Here is a 13,414-nt window from a genome sequence, read left to right as displayed (position 1 = left end):
TCGATTGTGGATTTCCACAGAGTGCTGGAATAGGTAGGCAGGTTATTGGGCTTGTTCAGAACCAGGAAAGGAGAAGTGGCCAGGAAATCTTCAAGAAGCTGCCCATTGCGGCACCCAGAGCAATCAGTGGTCAGGCTGTACCAGGTAGGAGAGCGACAATTTACATCTGCCCAAGGATAATCTTGCTGTTGGGAAGTGTAGTAAGGACTGTACGTAGATAATTTATTGTTGGATTGATATCTTGGCCAGGTCTGCAGTAGAGGAAGCTGAGGTAGAAAGCTCCCGAGGGGCAAATTACATGGGCATATGCCGCCCATGCAGTGCATACGGAGGACATCCTTGTAACCATGATGTTAGGGTTATGGACAGCTATGGCAGCCCAGGGTGTGTCTTCATCTATATGTATGATTTTGAAAGTAAGGGGTATCCCCTGACTAGCTTTGAATGGGTATATAACACTGACAGAGGCAGAGAGTGAAAATGATCTGGGGGTAATTGTGCAGGCAGATATGAAGTTTTATGAGAAGTGCAGACAGTCTGCAAAAGTAGTAGTACCATGGTGTCTTGTCAATGATATACAGGAATTTTTCTAGCAAGGATAAGGAGGTGATTATCCCCTTGTATAAGGCAATGGTCAGGCCACACCTTGAGTACTGTATACAGGTCTGGAAGCCTCATTTTAAGAAGGATGTAGAGCTGTTGGAACGAATACAGAAAGGGCAACAAGATTAGTGAATGGAACAAAGGGTTGCTTTTACGAAGAAAGGCTTAAGTTTTGAAATTAGTGTCTGGAGACTAAGCACCTGCAAAGTGATCTGATTGAGGTGTATAAAGCCTTGAATGGTTTGAGCATGATGATGGGATTCTTCCTCTTTCTCAGAATAATCACCTGAGAGGGCATAAATTCAAATTGAGGAAAGACAGTTGTAGGACAGATGTGTGGAAGTTTGCTTTTAGCCAGTGGGTGGTTGATTGCTGGAACAAACTTCCATCTGTCGTTGTAGAAGTTCATAGCTTAAACAGATTCAAGGCAGAACTTGACAAACATTTGGAGCAAGTGGATTGGTGAAATAAGGGTTTTTTTTTGGTTGATGCTATATAAGCTTGCTTTCTTGCATCATGTGCCCTTGTTAACATCATCAGCCAAAATAAAAAAATAAATAAGCACACTTCTGTATCTCCTGACAATTTTTGACTGTCACATTCATTTTTCTTTTCTGCTACTGAACTCATCAGTTCATCTAACATTTATTTCAGCCTAAACCTTGAACTGTATCTCTTAGTTGCACTCTGATTTGATGGTTCTCTATTTGTCTATACAGTTCACTATACTCAATCCACAATCATTTGGCATGTAACATACTCCTCTCATTTCTGTTTTCTCCAATACTCATGTCATGCCACTGACTGACTTGGTATTATTGGCAACCATTGTAGACTGGTTGTACTGTTTTAGCATTTAAGTGCTTCTTAAACTAAGCATAATTCCTCCCATGTCACTTCTTTCTGTACATTATTTTTTTTTTTTTTTCTGTATTATGTATTGTACTTGCCATAATCAAATTCTACATCCCTATATCAAAGGGACACCATGTTTCTGATATTCCAATAATTTCAGAATATGGTTGCTTAACCAATAGCTGAAATTTATTTAATACACTGCTAGCATCAGCATTGCACTAATATGTATTTGCTTGGTTTCTCTTTCGATCTGCTCTAGCATTTTATTTTATTAGTCATAAATAGCAATCTAAAATTGACATTAATCAGTTTGCACATTCCAGCATTCATACCTAATAAAAGTTACTTTTTTACAAAGAAATCTATAGGGTAATATGTACTTGTAGCCTTCTGTAGGATACTGTGCATGCCTACCCCCCATTGCTTATAGGATGTTATTATACAATTGTAGTTATATTTTACTTTTTAAAAATGAGTAGTTTCACATGGGGCTTAAGTGTTTTCTTAACTTAAAAACTTCATAAAACACCCACCTAATGTCTGTTAATAATTAATTTATATTAGCAATTTTTTCCACTAAGTTAAAAAAAAAAAATCCTGTTTGACAAACTATGATGAAATCATCTGTTCAAAAGCTAATAACTGCTGATGCACAATTATCAGGAGCACCTCCGTAGCCAGATGGGAAGGAGCAGCAGTGCATAGCACATGCTTCTTGATTAGACTGGGGTTCAAGTCCGTCACAACCAAATACGGAGGATGTGGAAAGGTCAGAGAATAACCACCGCATATCCCCAGAGCAATATGGCCTTAGTTGCTAATGCTCCTAAAAACCAAATAACAAACAAAACAAAGCACAATTATCAGCTTTTCATAATTAAAAAAGCAAATTAACAAATGATAAATTTAAATGTCGAAGGAGGAGGAGAAAAAAAAAAACATTAAATTTAGTAAAAATACTTCAGTCTGAATGACATAAACTTCACAATTAATATTTAAGTCTGGATATACACCAATATGTGACATATAAAGTTTTCTAAGGTTAAATATCAAAAATAGGAGGGGGAAGTCCGGCTGTTCCGGAAGAAGAATGCATTCTACATTTTTATTAAAACTTTTACTGTCTTCAAAATAAAATGTTATATTTTGTGTACCCATATGATTTACATCTATATATATATATATATATATATATGTGTGTGTGTGTGTAGTAAGAAACATTAATACAGGGTCTGCAAAGATGGATATGAGAAGTACACATAGTGCCTGAACTAAAAGGGTGTAAAGGATAGCAGAAAAAAAGAAATGAAGTAGTAATAAAATAGGTGAAAAAATTTTAAAATCCCAGTACGATTATGAATTAAGATTATTAATGGCATAATTAACAAGCCAATAGGAAGAAATGGGACTGTGGAAAAAGAAAATAAACTACAATGGGATATACAAAAATTACAAAAGGGTTTACAAAATTTATTATTATTATTATTAGCCATATGGTACAAGGAAGCCTGAGGCTTATGCTGCACCAGCCAAAAAAAAAAAAAAAAAAATTCCCGAGTTACCCCGTGTGTGTGTGAGAGAGAGAGAGAGAAGTAGAAAGGCATCACCAAGAAAGAGAAGAATGATGATATCCAGCTCAGGACCCTGGGTTTGCCAAGCGCATACTCACCAGATGTGAGCCCCTCGGGGTAGAATAAATTACAAAGGGGTATAACTTGTATTCAGATAAGGGTGGGCAATTTTAGAAAGAAGGTCGAATATAGTGGCAAATATGCAAAATCTGAAGAGAGTTAAAAATAAAAATTGATACATGACCATGTATCAGGAACTGTGTTTCCAAACTTGTCCGTAGTACAAGAAAAGGGGGAAAATACAAAAGTAAAGCCCCTGTCTTAATGCTATCGGACAAGGTTGCCCACCCATATCTGAATACAGTTATACCCCTTTGTAATTTATTTTGTAAACCCCTTTGTAATTTTTGTATATCCCATTGTAATTTATTTTCTTTTTCCACAGTCCCATTTCTTCCTATTGGCTTGTTAATTATGCCATTAATAATCTTAATTCATAATCGTACTAGTATTTTAAAATTCTTTCACCTATTTCATTTCTCTTTTCTGCTATCCTTTACACCCTTTTAGCTCAGGCACTATGTGTACTTCTCATATCCATCTTTGCAGACCCTGTACAGTATTAATGTTTCTTACTGCACATTTATATATTCTTTTGCTTCCTCTACTGCTGCGCGTTTTGGAGCATTTGACATACGATACGTTTCAAAAATTTCTCTATTTTTTCTCATCTGCTTAGTTTGCTTATAGAACTTATAATTTTACTATATATATATATATATATATATATATACATATATATATTATTCAGGGTTCGTTTTCTGAGAAGGCTACGATATATTTATTTTATATTACTGTTGAAAACGTGTAAAGTGGTATCACGTACTGTACAACATAATATTAACAAAAATAAATAGCAGTTTAAATTACTGTTAGTCACAGAAATGCAAAGTAACCTGGCGGTTGCAACTTCAGAAGATCTTGATTTTCTAAGAGCGAACGCCGCTGTACTGCCATGTGAGCTTCGTTATTCCCCACAGTCATATTCTCTCCCATTACTAATAACAATAACAGAAATTTTTGAACAGGTTAACAAAGTCACCCTTATTATCCGTTTTTTAATATTTTGATGGAGAGCATCGAAGAATCACCGTGATGCAAGCAGTCTCAGGAAGTGCGTATCAAGACCTCTTCCTAATGAATTCATCTTCTGATTGGTTTCACCTTAACAGACACGCCCACTTCCAAATCCAAAATGGATATCTCATTTTACAGGATAAGAGAATTTTCTAGTGCTATACAGGGAAACCCAATAGTGACTACATTGCCCATCGTTGCTACTTTAAACTCAACCATGCAATTCGGTAAAATAAATATCCAAGAAATTGGATAATAACAAATTCTCATATACGTAGATATAGATTACTCATAAATGGAAGCTTTCTTTTTATCTACTAATAAAAAGACAGCTTACTTATAAAATAAAAACTAAGAAGGGAAATTTGTCTTCAATTCTGAATAAACCAGATATTAATTTAATTATAAATCGCAAGACATCATAATTAGGGTATATGGCAGTTGTAGGAGGAGTCACTGATGCCAATCATTCTATATTCATGTCAGGAGTATCATCATACGAAGCATGTGGCATAGCTAAAACAAATTTAAGATAATACGTATAATATAATTCCATACTTAATCAATTAGGTTGAAATTAACCATACATCAAGGAAACAATTTTCATCCCGCTTGAATTACGTCGCATATTTGTACTTGCCTGCATGGAATGTACCTAAAGAAACACATTGCTATTCCCACAGCCTTGCTAGAGCAACACGTGACTGACAATATGTCATTCAACAGAATAATGCTGTGCATGAATCAGTTTTTTAGTAACAAAGTTAATAATTTTTAACTATAATCAAGGCTTGAAATTGAAAATTTTACGAAATGGGACGCTCGTTAACAAACTATCTTATTTTTAATAATCAAGATATATGTAGGGAGACCAAACTTTCAAGAATGAAAATGAGACAAAAAATTCAGAAGATATAAAAATCAGAACAAAACGCATTCGAAAGAAGGAAAACCGGGACACTTGTGGGATTCATCTATAAATGCCTGGGGATGATGTAATTTTTTACCTCCTGCTTAACTTTTCTAGGGGCACCCTAATATCATTTCATATAACGATACAAAAAATCTGTGATTTAGTTTTTACTCATTTGGTTAACTGATTTTTGTAGGAAAACAAAAATCCCAATCCAGGTATACGATTATCATTTTTTTTCATATAAGAACATAAAAATCAAAAAAAGTTTATATTTAAACAACACCATATATAATCCTATGCATTAAAATTTGCGATTTTCGTTGGATCCTCTTTTGTCTTTTTTGTTTTGTTTTAATAATAAAGGTATAAAGGGAGGAGGGTAATAAAACGTAGCCAACTGGTTTTACTTGTAGATAGAAGACGGTAACGCCTAAATAAACTTCTTAAATCAGAGGTTCCCAAAGAGTGGAGCACTTATTGATTTTGGAGAGGAGGGTGCTGTTGTTTACATGAAGCATTTTTTAACGAAATATCGATAAACATTTTTAAAAAAATCTTTTGCTTGGTTGACGTAATTTAGTTAAATGTATTTAAGATACATTATTTTTTAAAAGTATGTATATTTATAGCTAAGTTTTATGTCAGATGTCTGTTCGTTTATACTGGCGAATGGGGGTCACCCTGGGTCCGCCATAAGTACACAAATGAAAAAAAAAAAAAAAAAAAAAAAGACTGTTCGTTTATACTTGTTTTGGAAGGAGGCATGAAACTTATGACACATGTTAAGGGAGCCTAAAGTCTCTAGAACCCCATCTTAAATCAAATTCTCACATAATGTATCCGTAATATTTCAAGCAAGTCAATTGTAATAAGTCGCTACTTGCAGAATCGCTTCTCAAGTGTGTAGAGACTTCCATTCGATTTCGCTGTTCTATATGTTCAAATAAAATACCATTTCTATATTTGCATGATGTGAAGGAATTAAAAAAAAAAAAAGAATTGTGGTCCCACGATTTTCTAAAGTTGGAGATTTTAAGAAGAGTTCCAGAGAATTATTAAACCTTAAATCATGTAGCAGTTAAAAAAAAAAAAAAAAAAAATATATATATATATATATATACAGTATATATATAATAGTATTAAGAAGCTAAGTAATCATAGAGGGTGGGGAGTAACAGTACGAAAAGGAAGATAACGTTGATTATGGATCAGGGACACTGCGTTAAAAAAACGTACCCTACAGCCATAATATGTATATATATTTAAAAAAAATCTTCTTCACACTTTCTACATTATATATATATATATATATATATATATATATATATATATATATATATATATATATATATATATATATATATATCGAATCCCGCCTCGGGCTTGGATCAAAGTACTGCAAAAACCTTGGGAGGTGCACTATGGCCAAAGAAGCCAATGCGCCAACAACTAACAAAAAATAAATAAAATAACCCCTACACAGGACCCTAACTCGGCGATTTATTTTTATTTTTATTTTTCATTGAAATAAAGACTATTCGATGGCAAAAGAAAGGAAAGAAACCGATATTGAAAAACCTGCAGTCGACCGTATTAACATGGAAGGCTGAGAGCCATTGCATCTATGCAATGGCTCTCAGGGACAGAAAAATAGTAGCAGTAGTGTGCCTTTTTTTTCAAGCACTGGGATGGCTTGACATGTAGTAGCAAAAACTAGATGCCGCCCGACAGGGACGTATTCAGGGGTGAGAAGAAGGGCATATGCCCCCTTAACCAAAAATTTGAAATTAAAGAAAAAGAAGAGAGGAGGCGTTCTAAAAAAAACTCAAAACCCTGGTCACCATGCGACCCCCTTACAATTATACCTGGACCTGGTCGCCATGTCCCCCCCGCCCTTATGATGACACCTGGATACGCGACTGCCGCCCGGGGGAAGGTGTCCGTATTGATACTGTATTACAATGTCATATAAAGCAGCATTTTACATCAAAGTAAGACAACGCAAGATATAAAATGTACAAGCAGGACTTGCTGAGTGCAAGGAGGTTCTGCTTCAATGTGTCAAAGTACTCTCCTATTCTTTGATTTTTTTGACTCATGTTTGCTGTGGACACTCTCTCTTGAGGATGCTCTTCACTTTTCCCATTAATTTCTTACTCCTATTGCCCCGTTGGTACTGGGTCAATTGGTCTATCTTGACTCTTACTTCATCTATCTTCTACTGAAGTCTTTTTTCCCCATGCTAGTGGTTCCTTTTGTTTTCGGTTCTTCTGCTGCTGGTCTCTCGCTTCTCTTCCATTAATCTTCTTGGCTGCTACCGCAACACAATACATGGCTGTGTGGATGGCAACCACTGTTGCACCTTTGCTGTCGATATAATGCGGTATTATGTGTCGATTCAGATGGTCTGTGACTCTCCACAAGGTTCTATTCGGCCTCTGCTTCCGTATCACGTGAGTCTTTGTGGGGTTCATTCCTTCGAATTCTGTTAGGGCCTTCTTCCACTCGTCCTCTATTCTGGTTATCATGAACTCATCCGTTTCCACTTCAGCTGCTGTGGGTTATATTTCTTCTTGCTCTTCCTCCTCTGGTTCCGTGGTATGCTGTTCCTCCTCTGCTTCCATATTGCCACATTCTTTGTGATTTGTAGTTGATTGATTGATTTTTTCCAAGATGGCAGGAGTTATCATGTTCTTCGTGACAATGGTCTTTTTTGGTCTGCTAATCGATGTTGGGTGACCTGAATATGGGAGAATCGTTCCAACCACTTGGTATGTAGTCGCAGCCTGTACATTGTCATATCGCCTGGTTATTTCATAGTATGCTCGTATGATGTATGTATTCATTTTGATGCATGAATTCGCATCTTCTTCCTTCCTGGGTGGTCACTAGCGCAGTTGCACAGGAAGCACTTCCAGTTGGTGGGGCTGGATGGTCTTGCCCTTCTCTTCTGGTAGCCTTACAGGGGACAGCGACGCTTGCTCCACTGACTTGCTTGAGAGATTGTCTCCAACTTTTCGAACCAATTGTCTCCAACTTTTCAAACGAATTGTCTCCAACTCTGCCTAAGGCCTGAACGAGAGTGACTTTATCCTGCGCCACAGTCGATGCAGTATGATTAATATTTCTCTGGGACATCATCCATCTATGGAGGTGGACTTGTTTAGCTTCGGCTTATGTCCAGTCGTTTTTTTTTTTTAATTTATCGCGAGTGACACAAAATGGCGTCACTATCTGCTTCAGTTGTCACTCCGCCCTTGGGGAAGGTAAGTCCAATGGAGCAATTTTCGCGATGGTTCTTTTTTATTATTATTATTATTATTATATCGGTCTCCGAGCGTAATAGAGCCGCTTCGCTTCCACCAAGGCGGGATTTGAGTTCGGGTACATAAGGCTGGTAGTCCAGTGTCTTAATCACTGCGCCATTGCGCCCCGTCTTTAATAATAATTAATTATTATTATTATTATTGCTCTTATATTATTTCTCCCTGATTGGGGGTTCCACCTCGTGACGGGTATTGCTACCAAGTACACAGGGTGGTTGTTGTTATGTCTCGTGTTACTGTTGGTCGAGGAACTCTCTGATTATCCTACAGGTGTTCAGTATTGCGACCTTTTGGCGTTCCTTGTAGGTGCTCACTGGGAAACCTATTGCTGCTAGGCTGTTATGTAGGGTCTTTGGCACCATACTTGGTGGTTGACACGATGATCGGGATGGTCGTTACTTGTTGCACATGCCACATCTCTTTGATCTCCTGTCTTAGGTTCGTGTACTTCCTGATTTTTTTCCCCATCGGTTTTCTGCAGGTTGCCAGTGTTGGGTACCGCTATGCCAATCAGATAGGTAGCCTTTTCCTTCTTGTCCGGTCTGTTGTGTGGGATTGTCTTATCCGGTATTATGGTGCGGTCCCAGTGCTCTGTACTGGGTCCCCTCCTATGGAACTACGTGCTGGATGAATTCCTCTCCCTGGAACTGGGGGGGGGGTGCAAGCGCTCGCATACGCAGATGACCGCTCCCTAATCCTGTTGTGCCCTCTCCGCGAGTGTTCGCTGTATCAAGGACAGTACTCTGTCAAGGCCAGAGATTTAAAAGTGTGTGGATCATGTGTTGTGTAGTATGTTGTGCCCATTGTTCTTCTGGCCTATTGGCCGTCGAGCCCCTGATGAGACCCGACGTTGTCCGTACTATGCCAACGAGGAGGCTGGCCAGGTGTACCTTGAAATTTATTATACTCTGGCAGGTCCCGCCGCCTAATTTCCTGGGATTTCAGCGGCTGGGTCCTATAGAAAAAAAAAAAAAAAGATAGATAATCGCGGTGGTGTAATTGCAAAATCGCTATTAAGTTAGTATGTGGGGTTTGTTCCCCGAAATTACCATGGGATTGTACGCTAAAATGGCAAGTTCTAGAGGCCTAATGGGGCGGGCAATAATTTTGGTGCTAATTTAAATTTGGATGCGTGGGGCTTTCGCGATGTATAGTCAAAGAGAAGGGTAGGGAGACTGAAGGCTGGGGGGGAAGAAAGAGAAGTAAGGGGTCGATAGGGTAGATGGCCCGTGCAGTCAGTGGGGCACGCCCATGCCCCACCAGAGGGAAAGAGGGATGGCAGGAGGAGGAGAAGACAGCGAGCCATCTCCCCCCCCCCCTGCCAAGGAATAGGAGTGAAAGCAGGCTGGTCAAGGTTGCCAGCCCAGATCGCCATATGGCTAGGTGGCAGCAATGTGCTGCAATCATTTCTCTGAGCCCTTGCATGGTAGTATCTGGGAAGGTTTCCGTGGTTGTGTAGACATTCTGCTGGCCTGCACGGCATGGTTGTTTACTGCAGTGGTTGAGGCTGTGGGAGCGTCCTTCTCCTTGTGAAGAGGTCCTGGGCCAGCTGCGCGAATGCCTTGTATGTGTCAACTTCAGTTATGGCGAGGTCTTCTTGATTACGGAGGTTGAGCTGTGTTCTAGTAATGAACCTGCAATAGAGGTCCTCATATAGTGGGCAACTGTACATTAGGTGCTCCCACGTTTCACGTTCACCACAGAGGCAGAACGGTGTATCACTCAGTCCAAATCCTTGTTGTTTGTCTCTAATGGCCCCGTGTCCCGTCAGCAGGTAGATGGTGTAGAGTCCTGGTGAGAGCCACGGTGGATAATTCGGGTATACCAGCCGTATGTTGGGTAGAAATTTTCTAGTTATTGCACCTTTGCTGGAGGTCTCCCAGCGGGCCTGCCAAGTTTGTTGGAGGTAAGCGGAGAGACGGCTCCTTTCTACTTTGGGATCATTTGACAGATCTATGGTGTAGTCGAGGCATGTTGCCGTTCTGCCTTTGGTCAGTTGATAGAGTAGCCCATGCTTAACAATCTCCAGGTCCAGAGGGAAGGATCCCGTTAGAGCCTGGAGTGCGTGGGTACTTACAGTGTTACATGCTCTCGAGATGGTTAAGAGTATGTGTCGCTGTGTAGTCTCCAATTTTTTCCGGTTCACTGCAGTGGTAGCCTTGCGATACCATATTCCAGAAGCATATGTAATCGCTGGCAAGAAAATAGCTTTATAGTAGAGGCTGAGGGTTTTCCGCCTCAAACCCCATTCCTTGTGTGTGATTCGCGCAAAAAGTGCGGAGTATCCTCTAATTTTCTTCCGTAAGTGCACTATATGTGGTGTAAAGCTCAGGTTTTTGTCTAGTACGACTCCAAGGTGCTTTAATTCGGTGGTAAGCTTGATTGTGTTACCTTGTATCTTGATTTGAGGGAGTCGTCTGGTGTCTAGGGCTCCTTTTAATAATATGGATCTTGTCTTCGAGGATGAGATCTTCAAGTTATTGTTGTTAGCCCAGTCCTCTAGAGTTTCTATTGCTCTGTTGGCGGTGTTCTCCAGTTGCGCCCTAGATCCCCCAGGCAGCATCAGAACCACATCATCTGCATAGGCTAGGGGAACGACGTCGCCGAGTTCCAGGTTCAAAAAGCCATCTAGAACCAAGTTCCATAGGAGTGGGCCCAGGATTGAGCCCTGTGGGCATCCTCTGAATACTTCTCTTGTTACTGAACAATATGGTGCCCTGACTGTCACGAACCTATTCGACAGATAGGATTTGATGACTTGATACAGATTTGATGGTAGGTTGGCTTTCCGGAGTCGGGCCAGGACGCTTGGCCACCATAAAGTGTCAAACGCCCCAGCAAAGTCTATTGCTATGACCAGAAAGTATTTCTGATCTGAGGTAGTTGCAGCATTTGTAATATTTTCCAGGACATCCAAGGTTGAGCATCCCTTCCTAAATCCATATTGTCGGGGTGACTGCAAGCCGGCTGCAGTGTAGTGGATCCCTATTCTGTTTCTTAATAAGTGCTCAAAGAGCTTGCTCAGGACTGATAACAGTGCTATGGGTCTGTATGACCCCGGAAGGTCCAGTTGTTTGTTGGGAATGAGGCACAAGTTTGCAGTTTTCCAAGCCTGGGGGAACAGGCCTTTGAGGCAGTGGTTGTATAGATTAAGAAGCACCTCTGGAATGGTTTCGACGGCTTTCTTGACAATCTCTGGCTCCAAAAGATCCCAGGAGACTTCTTGTTTCTAATCCTCATGGCAGCTGTTTCCAGTTCAAGTTTGGTGAAAGGTTCTTCTGTTGCAGTCGTGTAGTAGGTTTCATTGTCTGCACAGAGAGTTATCTGCTCTGGGGTAGAGGGGGCAAGATGGTCTTGAAACATGGTATCCATGATGTTAATAATTGTTTCCTGCCAGGTCCGGGTATAAGTACCCTGCCGTGTCCTCGTCGCTGGTATGGTCTCACCCCTGGGGAGTTTGTTTGTGGTTACTCTGTATACCACACCCCAGGGGTTATCATTCCCAGTGGTAGAAACAAGGTGTTCCCAACTGCGCATCTTACGCTGGCGTATGGTTGCCGTGTATAGGTTCCTTGCATCTCGGAAGTGGAGGCACTGTCTCAGTGCCTCCACTTCCGCTGCCGGCTGGGAGCGCCTTGCCCGCTGGAAGAGTTTCCTTCTCCTGTGCACCTCCTGCCTAAGCCTCTGTAGCTCTGGAGACCACCAGGGTACAGCCCCCGGGGTTGGGTTTTTCTTTTTGATAGAGGTGTTGGCAGCTTCAGTGATGAGACCAGCGACCGTCATCTGGTGCTGATCCGGGCTGAGTCCAATGACGTTCAACGATTGGGCTGCTGTGGTCAGTGTGGCTTGGAAGAGTGGCCAATCCGCCTTCTCTATGGCATATCTTGGCTGTGCCTGCCTCACTGCTTGGTGTCGACTAAGGGAGCGCTGGAGCTCAAACGTGATGGCCCTGTGGTCCGACGTGGTCCAGCTTTCTTGGACGGTCCACGATGTTAGGTGGCCAGCGAGGGATCTGGTAGCCAGAGAGACATCGATTGTGGCCTCCCCCATCGAAGTAGAGAACGTTGCCAGATTGTTTAGCAGGTTGAGGACTGTGTACGGACTATTTGCTAAGTAGTCTTCAAGTTGTTGCCCGTTCTGTACTCCACGTCTATCCGTGGTCTCGCTGAACCACGCTGGGGACCTGCAATTCACATCCGCTCCCACGACAATTTTACTGTTTGGGAAGTCTGTCTGGAGGCTCCTCAGATATCTGGTTACTGGTAGTATATCTTCACCTGGGTGACAGTATAGCGATACCGCATAAAATTCACCCAGGGGCGTGATAATATGGGCACATGCAGCCCAGGATGTGCAGTAGTTGGTTAGTTTTGTTGCTGTTATATTTGGATTCCGAATCAATATGCAGGCCCAGGGTGTTTCTCTGTTATCCTGCACTATCATATAGGCCAGGGGGTAACCCCTGACCTCCTTGCGATATGCATATGGCTCCTGGATGAGAATATGTCGAGATTTGCCTCGTTCGCCTTCTTTGTGAGCTGCGCCGCTACTATTTTGGACCGTTGTGCGTTCAGTTGTATGAATTTAACCCTGTTGATGTTATAGGATTTAGGGCGTGTGGCCACAATCTAGTCTCATTTGGAAAGTGCTCTTTGCTTTACAGTACACTGGACATTCGTTATCCCTAACTGAGTGCTCTGCTGGTAGTTTATGGAATTTGCAATTTACACACAGGTCGGCGGCTTGTCTTTATTCGGACACGTGTTGAAGTCGTGGCCACGTTCTGCACAGTGGCCACAAGTGGGTTGGGTTTGGGCACAGGTATGAGTGGTATGCCCAAACCGGCAACATCTGAAACACTTAGGGACAGCAACGTGTTCCCTAAAGCGGTGACTGCCCCAGTTTATAAACACTCTGTCGGTCTGGCTAAGCGTGACCCAGGCCGCTGGTGACAACTCGACGACCCAGTGGTAAGCATTTCCTGTTCTGGCTTTCGTCTTGAA

General features: G+C 41.2%; 1 protein-coding gene across 2 annotated transcripts in view; it reads right to left on the bottom strand.

Annotated features, from left to right (window-relative positions):
- Pdp1 (PAR bZIP family member Pdp1) overlaps window positions 1-4,175 on the bottom strand; it is a 114,232-nt gene extending 110,057 nt beyond the window's left edge. For both annotated transcript variants that reach the window (XM_090370572.1, XM_090370571.1), the window contains exon 1: window positions 3,989-4,175. In XM_090370572.1, the coding sequence (XP_090226698.1) occupies window positions 3,989-4,088 (100 nt within the window). In that variant the 5' untranslated portion in view covers window positions 4,089-4,175. The remainder of the gene's footprint in view (window positions 1-3,988) is intronic.
- Window positions 4,176-13,414: the final 9,239 nt, after the last annotated feature.

Source organism: Mastigoproctus giganteus, chromosome 3 (assembly GCF_048544385.1).
Source record: "Mastigoproctus giganteus isolate SK-2022 chromosome 3, ASM4854438v1, whole genome shotgun sequence".
Lineage (NCBI taxonomy): Eukaryota > Metazoa > Arthropoda > Arachnida > Uropygi > Thelyphonidae > Mastigoproctus > Mastigoproctus giganteus.
This window is presented reverse-complemented; position numbering and strand designations above follow the sequence as displayed.